Source organism: Pelophylax lessonae, assembly GCF_965119305.1.
Source record: "Pelophylax lessonae genome assembly, chromosome: 3".
Lineage (NCBI taxonomy): Eukaryota > Metazoa > Chordata > Amphibia > Anura > Ranidae > Pelophylax > Pelophylax lessonae.
Window position 1 is genome coordinate 473,882,190 of NC_138770.1, and position 13,609 is coordinate 473,895,798.

A 13,609-nucleotide genomic window follows, 5' to 3' on the forward strand; every position below is an offset into this window, starting at 1 on the left:
CCACCCCTCATGTCTTCACTGCTTTGGGACATCCCAATAGTGATGACTTATGAGGGGCGGCAACTGTCAGAGGACGTAAGAGAAAACTGAATTTTTGTAAAATCTTACCGTAAAATTCCTTTCTCTGAGTCCTCCGACAGTTGCCGCCCCCGCCCCTCTTTTGGGTTTTTTTCTTGTACACCTACTGCTATTCTACCAAACTGAGTTGGGAGGGATCACTGCAGGGGGGTATTGACCAGTGGGACAGCCCCCATGGGTGTGTCTTTTAACTAAGTCTTATGCCTAGCTACTCCTGCGGAGCGGAAGTCAATACCCAATAGTGATGACTTATGAGGGGCGGCGACTGTTGGAGGACTCAGAGAAAGGAATTTTATGGTAAGATTTTACAAAAATTCAGTTTTTTTGAGAATAACAAAAGATAATGGTAAAGATAATAAAATAAAAAAAAAAGATAAGGAATCTGCAACAAAGTTTGTTAAAAATCCTTGAAATGTTAATAGATCACCCAGAGGGGAATTTTTTTTTTATTTTTTTAACAAAAGTGGAGTTACGCTTTAAGATCATCACAGAGGACAAGGGGTCTCTCTTAACATCTGGATAAAAAGAGATTTACTCTTCAAATACAGAAAGGTTTCTTCACAGTAAGAGTGGTGAACATGTGGTATAGACTACTTCAAAATCTAGTTCTGGCCAGCTCAGTAGATTGCTTTAAAAAAGGTCTGGATTGTTTCCTAAATGTACATAAAATAACTAACATTTATAGGTAAAGTAGATCCAGGGAATATCTGATTGCCTCTTGGGGGATCAGGAATTATTTTTTCCTGCTGGAGCAAATTGGTTCATGCTTTGCTGGGTTTATTTTTGCTTTCGTCTGGATCAACTGTGGGTATAGAATTGGGTATATAGGATTATATGATTTTTATTTATTTATTTTTTTTAGGATTATTTTTTTTCCTTTTTTTTATTGGTTTAAACTAGATGGACTTTTTTTCAACCAGACTTACTATATAACTATGTATGTAAAATGTATAACAACTTGCATGTTAAATGTTGTTTCTTTTTAACTTGTTGAATCATTGTGGCTTCAGGTTAAGTAATTATTTTATTCATTACATTTTTAGCACATTTTTAAATTAGCAGAAGAATTCCAAATTTGTAAATGGCCACCTCCAGGGAAACATCAGAGAGGATATTACTGGAACCATATAAGTATTTACTTCAGCTTCCAGGTACAGTTTTGGTATTATTATTGTTTTTATTATTATTCATATACAGGGTTTATATAGCATCCACAGAATTATTACATCAAATCCAAAAAGCCACGTTTAACCACTTCCCTGACGGCGCATTATAAAATGATGCCAGGAGGAACACTCTGTCCCTTCGGGCGGGCGTCATATGACGTCTGCCCGTTCCCGCTGCTCTCCCTCACCCCTGGGGGCTCACAGCGCGGCGATGGGGGATGCGGCGTATCCCTCGGGACACTGGCTCGGGATGGGAAATGGCTCTTTTCCATGTGACGGCTGTGTCCAATCACAGCCAGCAACATACACTGTCCTCAGGCACGCCGCTCGTGTGTGTCCCCTCGGGCGCAGTGATCGAGGATGGAGAGTGTCACTCTGACACAGTCCATCCCCGATCAGGGTAAAGAGCCTGAAAGCTGAAAATTGGTCTGAGCAGGAAGGGGGTGTAAGTGCCCTGTATGGAATTGGTTAAAAGTTCCTCAACAGTATCAAAAATACTTTCAGAAAAGTATAATAGTGGTCAGTTTGTGCAAAATTATATTCAAACCTGTACCTGCATTAAAGTTTGATGCAATAAAATGTATAGATCACATGACATGAACTACAGAAATTAAATGTACTTTTTAACATTTGTTAACATGTTTCGGGCTCTTTTATAGGCCAAAATGTGCCACAAATTAGTGAACATTCACTTACATCATGCCAATTCATAGAAATTCATCCTTGATTAATCCAACATCAGCATTCTTTACCATAATAATAACCCTATATAAGAAAAGGATAAATATTCCCTTTTTTCCAGCCTATTTTTTACTACATTTACCTAATTTGAGTTGTCAATTAATTTAATTTTCTATTAAAAATGTGATTGTCTATGGCAAGTTCTGCACCTATGTTTTTAATACAGATTAGGAACATCGATATTTTATTTTATTTTATTTATATTATTTTTTTTTTATATTGGTGAAAAACTGCTTGTCCCCTGCGGCCCTGCCCCCCAGTACTATTTAGCCCGAATTGTATCTCTAACTGCAGATAGCTGCAGCCCCCACTGTGGTGGTGTTGGTCCATTTATGAGCAATGATGTCACAGGTAACACTAAGCATGGGGAGAAGGGAGTACAGTTCTCTGTGGTGTGCAGGGCTGTGGAGTCGGAGTCGAGGAGTCGGAGTAAATTTTGGGTACCTGGAGTCGGAGTCGGCAAACAATGCACCGACTCCGAATCCTACTCGTACTAAATTTAGATTGGAATTTAAAAAAAAAGCAAGTTTAAATGTCCCAATTCACAATTAATTACTTAGTATAAGGAAACTTATAATTGAGGAGGCCAAATGTAAAAAGGAAGAACTACAGAAAGTTCTGAAAGGACGTTTTGTCTTCCTTAAAATGGATGCATGCACACGTCACAGAGTCAATTATTTTGCTATTAATGTTAGATTTGTGGATGAAAATAATTACAAAACAATAACACGGACCCTCGGATTAAAGGACACTCAGGCACATCACACCAGTGATTACCTTCAGAAGTTAGTGGAGGGTGTTTTAGAAGATTTTGAAATTACAAAGGAACAGATTTTATGTTGTGACAGATAATGTTTCTAAAATGTTGAGCACAATTGAGAAGATGAACGCAGATGAAGAAGGTAACAAACAGATATTAGAGTTAGAGGAACACAGCTCTGCAAGTATTATTATTATTATTATTATTATTATTTCAGGTTCTTATATAGCGCTGTCAATTTTTGCAGCACTTTACATATACATTGCACATTCACATCAGTCCCTGCCCTCAAGGAGCTTACAATCTAAGGTCCCTAACTCACATTCATACATACATAGTAGGGCCAATTTTATACAGGATCCAATTAACCTACCAGCATGTCTTTGGAGTGTGGGAGGAAACCGGAGTACCCGGAGGAAATCCACGCAGGCACAGGGAAAACATGCAAACTCCAGGCAGGTAGTGTCGTGTTTGGGATTTGAACCAGCGACCCTCTTGCTGCTAGGTGAAAGTGCTAACCACTACACCACTGTGCCGCCCATATTGGAGAAAGTTTAGAAACTGAAGAGAATGCTGACATTTTTTTAGACAACTTTGTTGAAGAAGCATTGAAGCTTGCTACTATTCATAATATGCGATGTGCTGTTCATACACTGCAACTTGCCATAAGAGATGGATTAAAAGATCGCCATGCAGCTACACTAATTGGCAAATTACGGCAAGTAACTGTTGCAGCAAGGGCCCTGAAAACAGATGCAATTTTGAAAAGACGTGCAGGAAAAGGAGCCATTTTGGATCAAACAACTCGCTGGGGAAGCACTTATTTAATGGTGAAGCGTTTGCTTGAACTTAGACTTTATAGAAGAAATGGACAATGAAACTCTTGCATTAACTGAAAGCCAGTGGACACAAACAAAAGAGCTGGAGAACCTTCTTTCTCACCCCTTCACTGTCACCAAGAGGTTGCAATGTGACGATCTAACCCCGGGTAAATTCCTCTTGGAATGGAAGAGCCTGTTATATCGCCTGAACAAAAATGGAGGGTTAATAGCTGAGGGCATTGCATCTTCAATGATGAAAAGAGAGAGTCTTTTGCTGGAAAATTAAATCTTGTTAGTTGAAGAAGCCATCCTTGTTTATCCAGAGATCGTTAGTGATGTGGCCAGAATAGTTACTGCAATGCCACCCACCCAAGTCAGTGTCGAAAGATTAATACATATTAATACAGAGGAGTCGGAGTCGGGGAGTCGGAAGTACAAAAAACGGAGGAGTCGGAACATTTATCTACCGACTCCACAGCCCTGGTGGTGTGTGTATGTTTTTTTTAAATATGTGTTACTTAAAAAAGTCAGTTTACCTTCCTAGTGCTTTCGACTGCGTATATGTGTATAAACAGTTGCAGAACTGTGAAGAACAATTGTCATCACATTTTCTTGCAGAGTAAATCCTACTTTACATGTGAGATTCAAGCTGCTGCTTTTGCCTAATGCAAATGTATGCTACAAGTGAACAAAAAGGGGTGCCAACTAAAAAAGATGTGATAGTATGAAATAAAAGAGTAATGACTGAGTGCACAGTAGACATGAATATAAAGCAGTGAGAAATGAAGAGATATACCAGGAGGAACACATACCTAACAAGAGCCAAACACAGGGTTCACACCCAGCGTCACACAGCTGCTCAAACAATGGGAAGCCGCCAAGCCAACAGAGTCGCTGGAGACAGCCTCCTCATATGAGCGCAGGTGGAAACCTCGTGACAGCACGCCAGCGCCGAAAGTGGCGTCACGTCCCGCACGGATAGGCGTGGCGCCGATGCACTGCGGCCATCCCCCAACCAAACCCAGCTGGGTCAGAGGGGAAAGGGAGGGGGGGGAGGCAGGCGGAGTGCCTTGCAGTTCCCATGGATAGACAGAGCCACGGACGACACCGCTGCCTAATCGCCAATGTCAACATAATTGGTTGTAATAAAAATAAGCTTGGTAGAACGGAGTGAGACCTTGGTTATGACAAAAGGAAATACAAAAAATAAAGGAAAATTAAAAGGGAAAGAAAGAACCGAAATTAGGAAAAAGTATATGGCTGGTAGATCACACCTCCATCCCTGAATCGGTGGAATATGGGAAAAGAAATTTGGGACTTTAAATGAGACTCATGGCCAACAGAGTCTCCATCCCTGATTGCATGTAAGGAAGGACAAAAAATATTTATTAAAAAATATTTAAAAACTTGGGACCAGCTCCTAAAATAGGAGTAAAAATAAAGTAGGAAAAAAGAAAACAATGTAAATTGCATAATAAATGTATTGATAGAACCAGAAATGTATAAAATGTAGCCCCAAAGTATGGGAGTAGCCATGAATAGTACAATGTAAATATACAAGACCATAATGATGGTACAAGGTAATACAGTAATATCATGATGGTAACATAAGTAGGGTACATGAGTAAAACATATTAATGTATATAATCATAGAGTAGTTAATCGCATGTAAAGACTAGTAAAATTGGCCTGTAGAAGACAACGCGTTTCGTGAACAAATTTCACTTCGTCAGGAGTAGGCACAGTTTGGATATCTAGAAGAAATGTATATAAATGAACAAAAATATATACCCGATAATCACAGGGTCTCAAACCAGTAAGGATTTCACTTACAATGTAATATCGAATATGTATACAAATTGGGGGTAGCGGGTCATGCGGGGGTATGTCCAGCCAGGGAACTGAGGGGGCGAAGCCCGCGCAGGTCCAGTAGGTATGATGAATCAAAGGGTGATACAAAGATGGCTCTCCAAGAAAGAAGGGGATCTCACACCCTTACTCGTAGAGGTAAGTATCCAAATTTCTTTTCCCATATTCCATTATGTAAAAAAACTTAGAAGTGGAAAAAAAAAGGCCTTCAAGAAATATAGATCGGAGGGCACATTATCGGCTTTCCAGCAATACAAGGAATCAAATAAGAAATGTAAATACAAAATCAAAATGGCTAAAATCAACTTCGAGAGACAAATAGCAGAGGAAAGTAAAAAGAACCCTAAGAAATTCTTTAAATATATCAACAGCAAAAAAACGAGGTCAGAGCATCTTGCACACATAATTAACGATGATGGGAGGATGGTTACAGAGGACACAAAGAAGGCAACTGTGCTTAATGCTTTCTTCTCAGTCTTTACACAGGAAAAGGAGGGGTACACTGGCCATGACTGTTTGGTTAGCAGTACTTCACGGACTTGCCGCTATGGCTAACAGAGGGTGAAATCAGGGAAAGGCTGGATAAAATGAACACAAGTAAATCACCAGGCCCGGATGGCATACATCCGAGAGTACTCAAAGAACTCAGTAAGGTTATATCTAGACCACTGTTCCTGATCTTTGCAGATTGTATTTTGACAGGAAATGTACCAGGTGACTGGAGGAAAGCTAAAGTGATACCAATATTCAAAAAAGGCCAGAGGCATGTCCCGGTAAATTATAGGCCGGTCAGCCTGACATCAATAGTATGTAAACTTCTGAAGGGATGATAAGGGATATCCAAGAGTTTGCTAAAGAGAACAACATCATCAGTAGTAATCAGCACGGGTTTACAAAAGGGCGTTCTTGTCAAACCAATCTGCTAACATTCTACGAGGAGAGAGCTAGATAGTGGGAGACCTGTGGATGTGGTGTACCTGGATTTTGCTAAGGTGTTTGATACAGTTCCCCACAAACGCTTAATTTATAAAATATGGTCTGCAGGCATCGACCACAAGGTTGGAAACAAAACTGGTTAAAGGGGCGTGTCCAAAGGGTGGTAATAAATAACGCATACTCAGACTGTTCTGGGGTGGTAAGTGGGGTCCCCCAAGGCTCAGTCCTGGGACCAATTTTGTTCAACTTATTCATAAATAGCATTAAGGACGGGATCAATAGCTCAATATCAGTTTTTGCAGATGACAAAAAAATAAGCAGGGCAATAACTTCACATCATGAGGCAGAAATCTTACAGAATGACCTGAACAAAATAACAGAGTGGGCAACTACATGGCAAACAGAGTGGGCAACTACATGGCAAATGAGGTTTAATGTGGAGAAGTGTAAGGTATTGCACTTGGGGACTAAAAACATAAATGCCTAATACACTTTGGGGGGGGGGGGAACCTCTGGGGGAATCAAAAATGGAGAAAGATCTGGGAGTCTTAGTGGAAGATAGACTTAGTAATAGCATGCAATGTCAAGCTGCAGCTGCCAAAGCCGGCAGAATATTAGCATGCATAAGGAAGGGGATGTATTCCAGAGATAAAACTATAATCCTACCACTTTATAAATCACTGGTCCGACCACATCTGGAGTATTCTGTCCAAGTTGTAAAGTTGACTTCTCCGCCCAAGGTGGACCTACCGGTCTCTTGGCTAAATAGGACTACCGTTGTCGTGTGGAGGAATCCCTGTCCTTTAAGGACCTGGGGGATAGGGTGACGCGCTGTGGCCCACAATCTCTACTCCCTGGCGGGGTCTGCACTGGGAACAGTTTATGATTGCCCTTGCCACGCAGACTCTGCCTAATGGGCGGAGTTCCAACGCCGCGACTTGGTGAGGAGCAAGTCCCTCCTGCCCTGGGGGAGCTGTTGGACCAGCTGGCGCAGGGGCTGTAATTTGTTTGCGATGCCGCGCTGGACACGGCTCCTTTTATTGGGTCACCTGTCGGTTTTCAGCGGTGGTTGTCCGGTGTATACTTGGCTTGAAGTGTTGGTCTGCGGATCAAACTTCTAAGAAGGCCTTAACGGATCTCCCTTTTCAGGGGGATCACCTGTTTGGCGCTGCCCTGGATGACGTTATATAAGGGTCTCACGTGGGGAAGAGTGCTTTTCTTCCACAGGCTAATAAGGGTAAGGGCCTTCGTCGTAGACGGGGTCCCTCCTTTTCGGCTCACAAACAGTTTCTTTATCCCTCTGGGACAGTCGATGTGGCGAAGTCCTTCAAGACTTCCTCGGGTGGTTCCAAATGACCCTTGTCTGGTGAACAAGAGATCAGGTTTTTTCCAGACCTGCGGACAAGGACTTCTCAGGCCTGAAGGTGCGTCCTCACCCATATATGGGGTGGGGGGACGTCTTTGCTGGTTCTGGGACCTGCGGCTGGCCCAGATCCCAGGCAGCTGGGTTCAGGAGGTCTTGCGGTCCAGTTGCAAGATCGAGTTTCGATCCGCTTTTTCTGGTAAGGTTTTCCCTTCCAATGTACGGCTATCCCTGGATGGCTTGCAGACTCTCTATGGGGCAGTTCAGGCTGTGGTTCAACAAGGCTGGCCCTACTGGCCCTTGATGGTTCTGTGCGGAACAAAAATTCAAGATGGTATTGGTTCGCACGATGGTGGCTTCCCTACATCAGGGGGATTCATGGCCTCCATAGACATCAAAGAGGCCTACCTTCACATCCCATTATGTGCAGGATACCAACGGGTTCTCCATTTTTGCCATGGGGAAGGATCCCTATCAGTTTGTGGCATTACCCCTTGGTCTCGCTTCTACTCCTCGGGTCTTCACAACGGTGTTGGCTCCGGCCCTGGTGCTGTTGCGGCAGCGGGAGGTGTATCAGTCCTGGGTTCCTGGCTGATCTGCTTCTCCGTGTGGAGTCCCCTACGATGCTGATGACGAATTTGGAAGTCACCATGAGAATTCTGGAGGAGTTTGGGTGGGTTCTGAAGTCATCCCTGGTCCCTTCCATGAGACTGGACTATCTGGGCCTCACTTTGGACTCATCCTCAGTCAGGGTGCTTCTCTCTCCGGGTAAAAAACTCTTGGAACTTCAGACTGCGGATCAGCTGTTACTGTCCAGCACATGGTCGTCCCTTCGGACCTGCATGCAAGTGCTGGGTCTAATGGTGTCGTCTTTCAAGACGGTCCCTTTCGCTCATTCCCTCTCGAGGATCCCACAGAAGACAATCCTTCTCAAATGGGACTAGAATCCAAACTCTCTGGACATTCGGTTCCGGCTGAGCCAGGTGACCAGGGAGTCTTGATCTGGAATTCTTCCTACCCTTTTTTACTGGACAATTGTCACCGCGGATGCAAGCCTGTCTGGGTGGGGAGGAGTCCTCGGCAGGTTCTCTGCATAGGGAGTATGGTCCCTTGAGGATCCAGGTTACCTATCAATGTCCTGGAGTGGGGAGTGATCCAGCTTTGCCTGGTTCACTGGACCGGGCACCTGCAGCTGTCCAGTACACATTCAATCGGACTATGCCACGACTGTGGCTTATGTCATTCACCAAGGGGGCACCAAGGGTGTCCTTGCAGTCTTGGAAGTGACAGGCGTTCTTCGTTGGGCAAAGCGCCTTGTTCCAGCTCTCTCCACTGTTCCCTTCCAGGTATGGAAAATTGGCAAGCGGATTGCCTCATTCAACAGGCCTTGGATGCAGGGAAAGGTCTCTTCATCCGGAGGTATTCTAGCGGTTGTGCCTTCGTTGGGGCACTCCAGACGTGGATCTGTTGGCGTCGCATCTACAGGATACTGAAGCTTAGCATGGTCATCTTCGCAAGGCTGATGCCGGCATAGTCGTGTGTGAGCGATCACGGATGGGCCAAGGTCAGTATGCGCTGCAGTCTGCCTTTCCACCTCTCAAGTGGCTGCCAAGACTTCTTTGCAGGATCGAGGCGGAAGGGATTCCGGTCATTCTCGTGGCTCCGTACTGGCCTCACCGAGCTTGGTACGCCGACCTGGTCAGGCTAGCCGCAGGCGCTCCTTGGAGACTTCCTCTCAGGGAGGATTTATTGTCCCTGGGGCCAATCTTCCATCCTGCAAGTGGGAGGGACCAATGCGCTACAAATGGGGTAAATTAATTCAGAATAACTAATAAGAAGTGGAGCACCGAAATTAGCAGCTGGTTTAGTAGTGTCACCACATACTGGTCAAAAAATACGAGAAGAGGGGAATTGGCGTTCAATTTCTGAATTGGTGGGCCACAAAAAAAAATATTCTCTGTATAAATGCACCTGCACTGTGATAGTCTCAGAGGTCCGATTTAAAGCGCAGAGAGCATCATGAAGAACAAGGAACACACCAGGCAGGTCTGAGATACTGTTGTGGAGAAGTTTAAAGCCAGATTTGGATACAAAAAGATTTCCCAAGCTTTAAACATCCCAAGGAGCACTGTGCAAGCGATAATATTGAAATGGAAGGAGTATCAGACCACTGTAAATCTACGAAGACCTGGCCGTCCCTCATACAAGGAGCAGACTGATCAGAGATGCAGCCAAGAGGCCCATAATCACTCTGGATGAACTGCAGAGATCTACAGCTGAGGTGGGAGACTCTGTCCCATCGGACAACAATCAGTCGTATGCTGCACAAATCTGGCCTTTATGGAAGAGTGGCAAGAAGAAAGCCATTTCTTAAAGATATCCATAAAAAGTGAGGTTTAAAGTTTGCCACAAGCCACCTGGGAGACACACCAAACATGTGGAAGAAGGTGCTCTGGTCAGAGGAAACCAAAATCTAACTTTTTGGCAACAATGCAAAACGTTATGTTTGGCGTAAAAGCAGCACAGCTCATCACCCGGAACACCCCATCCCCACTGTCAAACATGGTGGTGGCAGCATCATGGTTTGGGCCTGCTTTTCTTCAGCAGGGACAGGGAAGATGATTAAAAGTGATGGGAAGATGGATGGAGCCAAATACAGGACCATTCTGGAAGAAAACCTGATGGAGTCTGCAAAAGACCTGAGACTGGGACGGAGATTTGTCTTCCAACAAGACAATGATCCAAAACATAAAGCAAAATCTACAATGGAATGGTTCACAAATAAACATATCCAGATGTTAGAATGGCCAAGTCAAAGTCCAGACCTGAATCCAATCAAGAATCTGTGGAAAGAACTGAAAACTGCTGTACACAAATGCTCTCCATCCAACCTCACTGAGCTCGAGCTGTTTTGCAAGGAGGAATAGGCAAAAAGTTCAGTCTCTCGATGTGCAAAACTGATATAGACATACCCCAAGCGACTTACAGCTGTAATCGCAGCAAAATGTGGCGCTAAAAAGTATTAAAGGGGCTGAATAATTTTGCACACCCAATTTTTCAGTTTTTTATTTGTTAACAAAGTTTGAAATATCCAATACATTTTGTTCCACTTCATGATTGTGTCCCACTTGTTTTTGATTCTTCACAAAAAATTACAGTTTTATATCTTTATGTTTGAAGCCTGAAATGTGGCAAAAGGTTGCACAGTTCAAGGGGGCCAAATACTTTTGCAAGGCACTGTATATAAAACTCAATAAACAATAAAAAAACATTCAATTAATATATAGTAAAACAAGTGATGCAATGCTGGTAAGGTGATCAAATATTGCCATAATATGTAACTGAGCAAAAAGTGCTGAAGTGCTTTTGAAGTGATCAATAAATAATCAATAATAAAGGTGCAAAAGGTGCAATGGAGCAGCACACAAAAATAACTGTGAAAATGCTAACAGCAAATAAACAATCAATAAATATCAATAAAGGTGCAATGAAGCAGCACACAGAAAAACTGTGAAAATGCTAGCAGCAAATATTATAATAGTCCATGCGCCACTAAGCAATGTGCACAATAATAGATAAATAAATAAAGTGGCAAAAAGTGAAAGTTCAAAGGTGTTTCGGTGAATAAACTGAGAATCGCATCCAGTGACAATCGTGTGCAATTCATTCGTGAGCTTTTATCCTGAATTAAGTGCAATGGCCGTTCACCTCCATTAACACTCAAAAGAGTGTTTTGGTGTATTAAATCACCATCAAGGACATCTGGGGGTTATCCAATGAAGTAAAAGTATGATTGGAAAGTCAATGTCTCCTCAGATCTTGGGTAGATGTCTGCAGTGGAAATTCCCTCTCCTTCTAGGGACCTGTATCCTGGCGTATTCCTATGCCACTCAATTATCCAAATGACAAGAGGGGGCTATATATATTAATTGAATGTTTTTTATTGTTTATTGAATTTTATATATACACATTTTTATTGTCATCTCTTATTATCTTTGGATAATTTTCATTTACTTCAATATTTATTTTTCTTGTGGCCCACCAATTCTGAAGTTGAGCGCTGATTCCCCTCTTCTCAAATCTTCCATCCTGCTTTACGGTTGCTGGCTTTGTCAGCTTGGCTGTTTTAAAGCCAGGTTTCTGAAGGGCAGGAGATTGTCTGTCTGTTTCAGTGATTCCCACACCGCTTAAAGCGTGGGAAGCGACTTCTAGGATGATTCTTCATCATACGAGAAAGTCGTATATTGCGTGGTGCGAGTCTCTTGGACTCCCCCTCGCTCTTACTCAGTAGCCTGGATCTTGGCTTTCCTTCAATGGGGAGTTGATCAAAAGTTGGCCTTGAGTATTGTGACAGTGTTCACCGTCACTGGGAGTGAAAGACAGATAACTAATAGTTTGAATTGCTTCAGATGGAACAGTAATATTATTCAGCAATATCTCTCAGGAAATGTAGGAAGGTAAATGGTTTGACTTTTCAGATTGCTGGATAGTGAGATGGGGTGGGGTTTGTTATTGGGAAGGGCCTGTATTCCATTGTTGTATTGTTCTGTCTGCCTCAAGATAAACTTATTATGGGATGTATATGTGTATGTGGATTGGCTGCTTAAGGGGGAGGGGGGCATAGTCCCACAGTGTATACCTTTTTGTGCATGTGTTTGAATAAATAGTCTGTTTTTTTCCCTTCATGAAGTCTCGACTCATATTTGGGGGAACCTGCTACAAGGGATTGCTATGGTCTTTATACTCCCTTGGATAATCACTAAGCTCTTGTAAGAGCTTGTTCCTGCTTCACTCTCCGGGGAAAGAGCTGTTCAACCACTGGAACCTGGAGCCTTGTCGTAGGCCCAGGGTGGGCAGGAGGTGGTGAGACCCCAACCAAGCTGCTGCGGTTCGTGGGGTCTTAGGTGGGTATAGTGTCTTGTGGAGTGCTTGGAGCCCTCGGAAAGCACTAGGAGCATCCATCAACGGAGGTACCAGGTTGGGATGCCGGTTGATCCCTTAAAAATACTATCAAGGGTCAGGTTTCGGCTTTGGCAATTTTCTTCCAAAGGCGTTGGCCGCCCGTTCCCTGGTGCGTGACTTCTTCCAGGGAGTGCGACACTTGGTACTTCCGGTGCGGCCTCCGTCACCAACTGTGGACCTTGATTTGGTGCAGTCGGTTCTTCAAGAACCTCCTTTTGTGAAAATTCAGGGGGTATTCCCTGCCTACCTTATTACAGAAGGTGGCCTCCTTGGTTGCTGTCACTCTGTGCGCAGGATGTCGGCACTAGAAATATTGTTCTGTGATTCTCCCTATATGTTGGTTCATGGAGACAAGTGGTACTTCGTCCGGATCCATCCTTCCCTCCGAAGGTGGTTCTAGTGTTCACTTGAACGAGGACATTGTATTACCGTCTTTGTGTCCTAAGCCCAAACATCCTGAGGAATGTGCATTGCATACTCTGGCTATAGTTCGGGCACTCAAGGTGTACTTGGCATAAAAAGGGGTAGGAGGGAAAGAGCCCGGGGATCACTCCACATGAGGTCATCGGCGTACCCGGAAGTGGTCATGTGACACGCACGGCGTGTCTCCCAACACTGAACGCACCTCTCCCGATGGAAAGCACCAGGACGCCGAAGTAAGGTCCGAGAGACCGGGAGCTTGAAGGTCTGAGACCGAATCCAAAGCCCTGTAAAGCGCCCACGCCATCCCCACGGTGAGGAGAGGTGGAGGAAACAGCGGAGGTAGGATTGACAGACCCGGCTGGACGTACAGAGAGGAAAGGCAGCAGTGGTAGAGGGAGAGCCGCAGCAGAAGAGCAGTAGACCGGGCAGCAGGCATGGTGTGCAGCCCGGTCCTCCCCTTTGAATAGCTGTCCACAGCACGAACTGTAGT

General features: G+C 43.9%; 1 protein-coding gene across 1 annotated transcript in view; it reads left to right on the forward strand.

Annotated features, from left to right (window-relative positions):
• Positions 1–13,609, forward strand: part of GGPS1 (geranylgeranyl diphosphate synthase 1) — a 75,560-nt gene that overhangs the window by 27,282 nt on the left and 34,669 nt on the right. The window contains exon 2 of the mRNA XM_082249961.1: positions 1,122–1,229. Within this exon, the coding sequence (XP_082106087.1) occupies positions 1,160–1,229 (70 nt within the window). The 5' untranslated portion in view covers positions 1,122–1,159. The remainder of the gene's footprint in view (positions 1–1,121; positions 1,230–13,609) is intronic.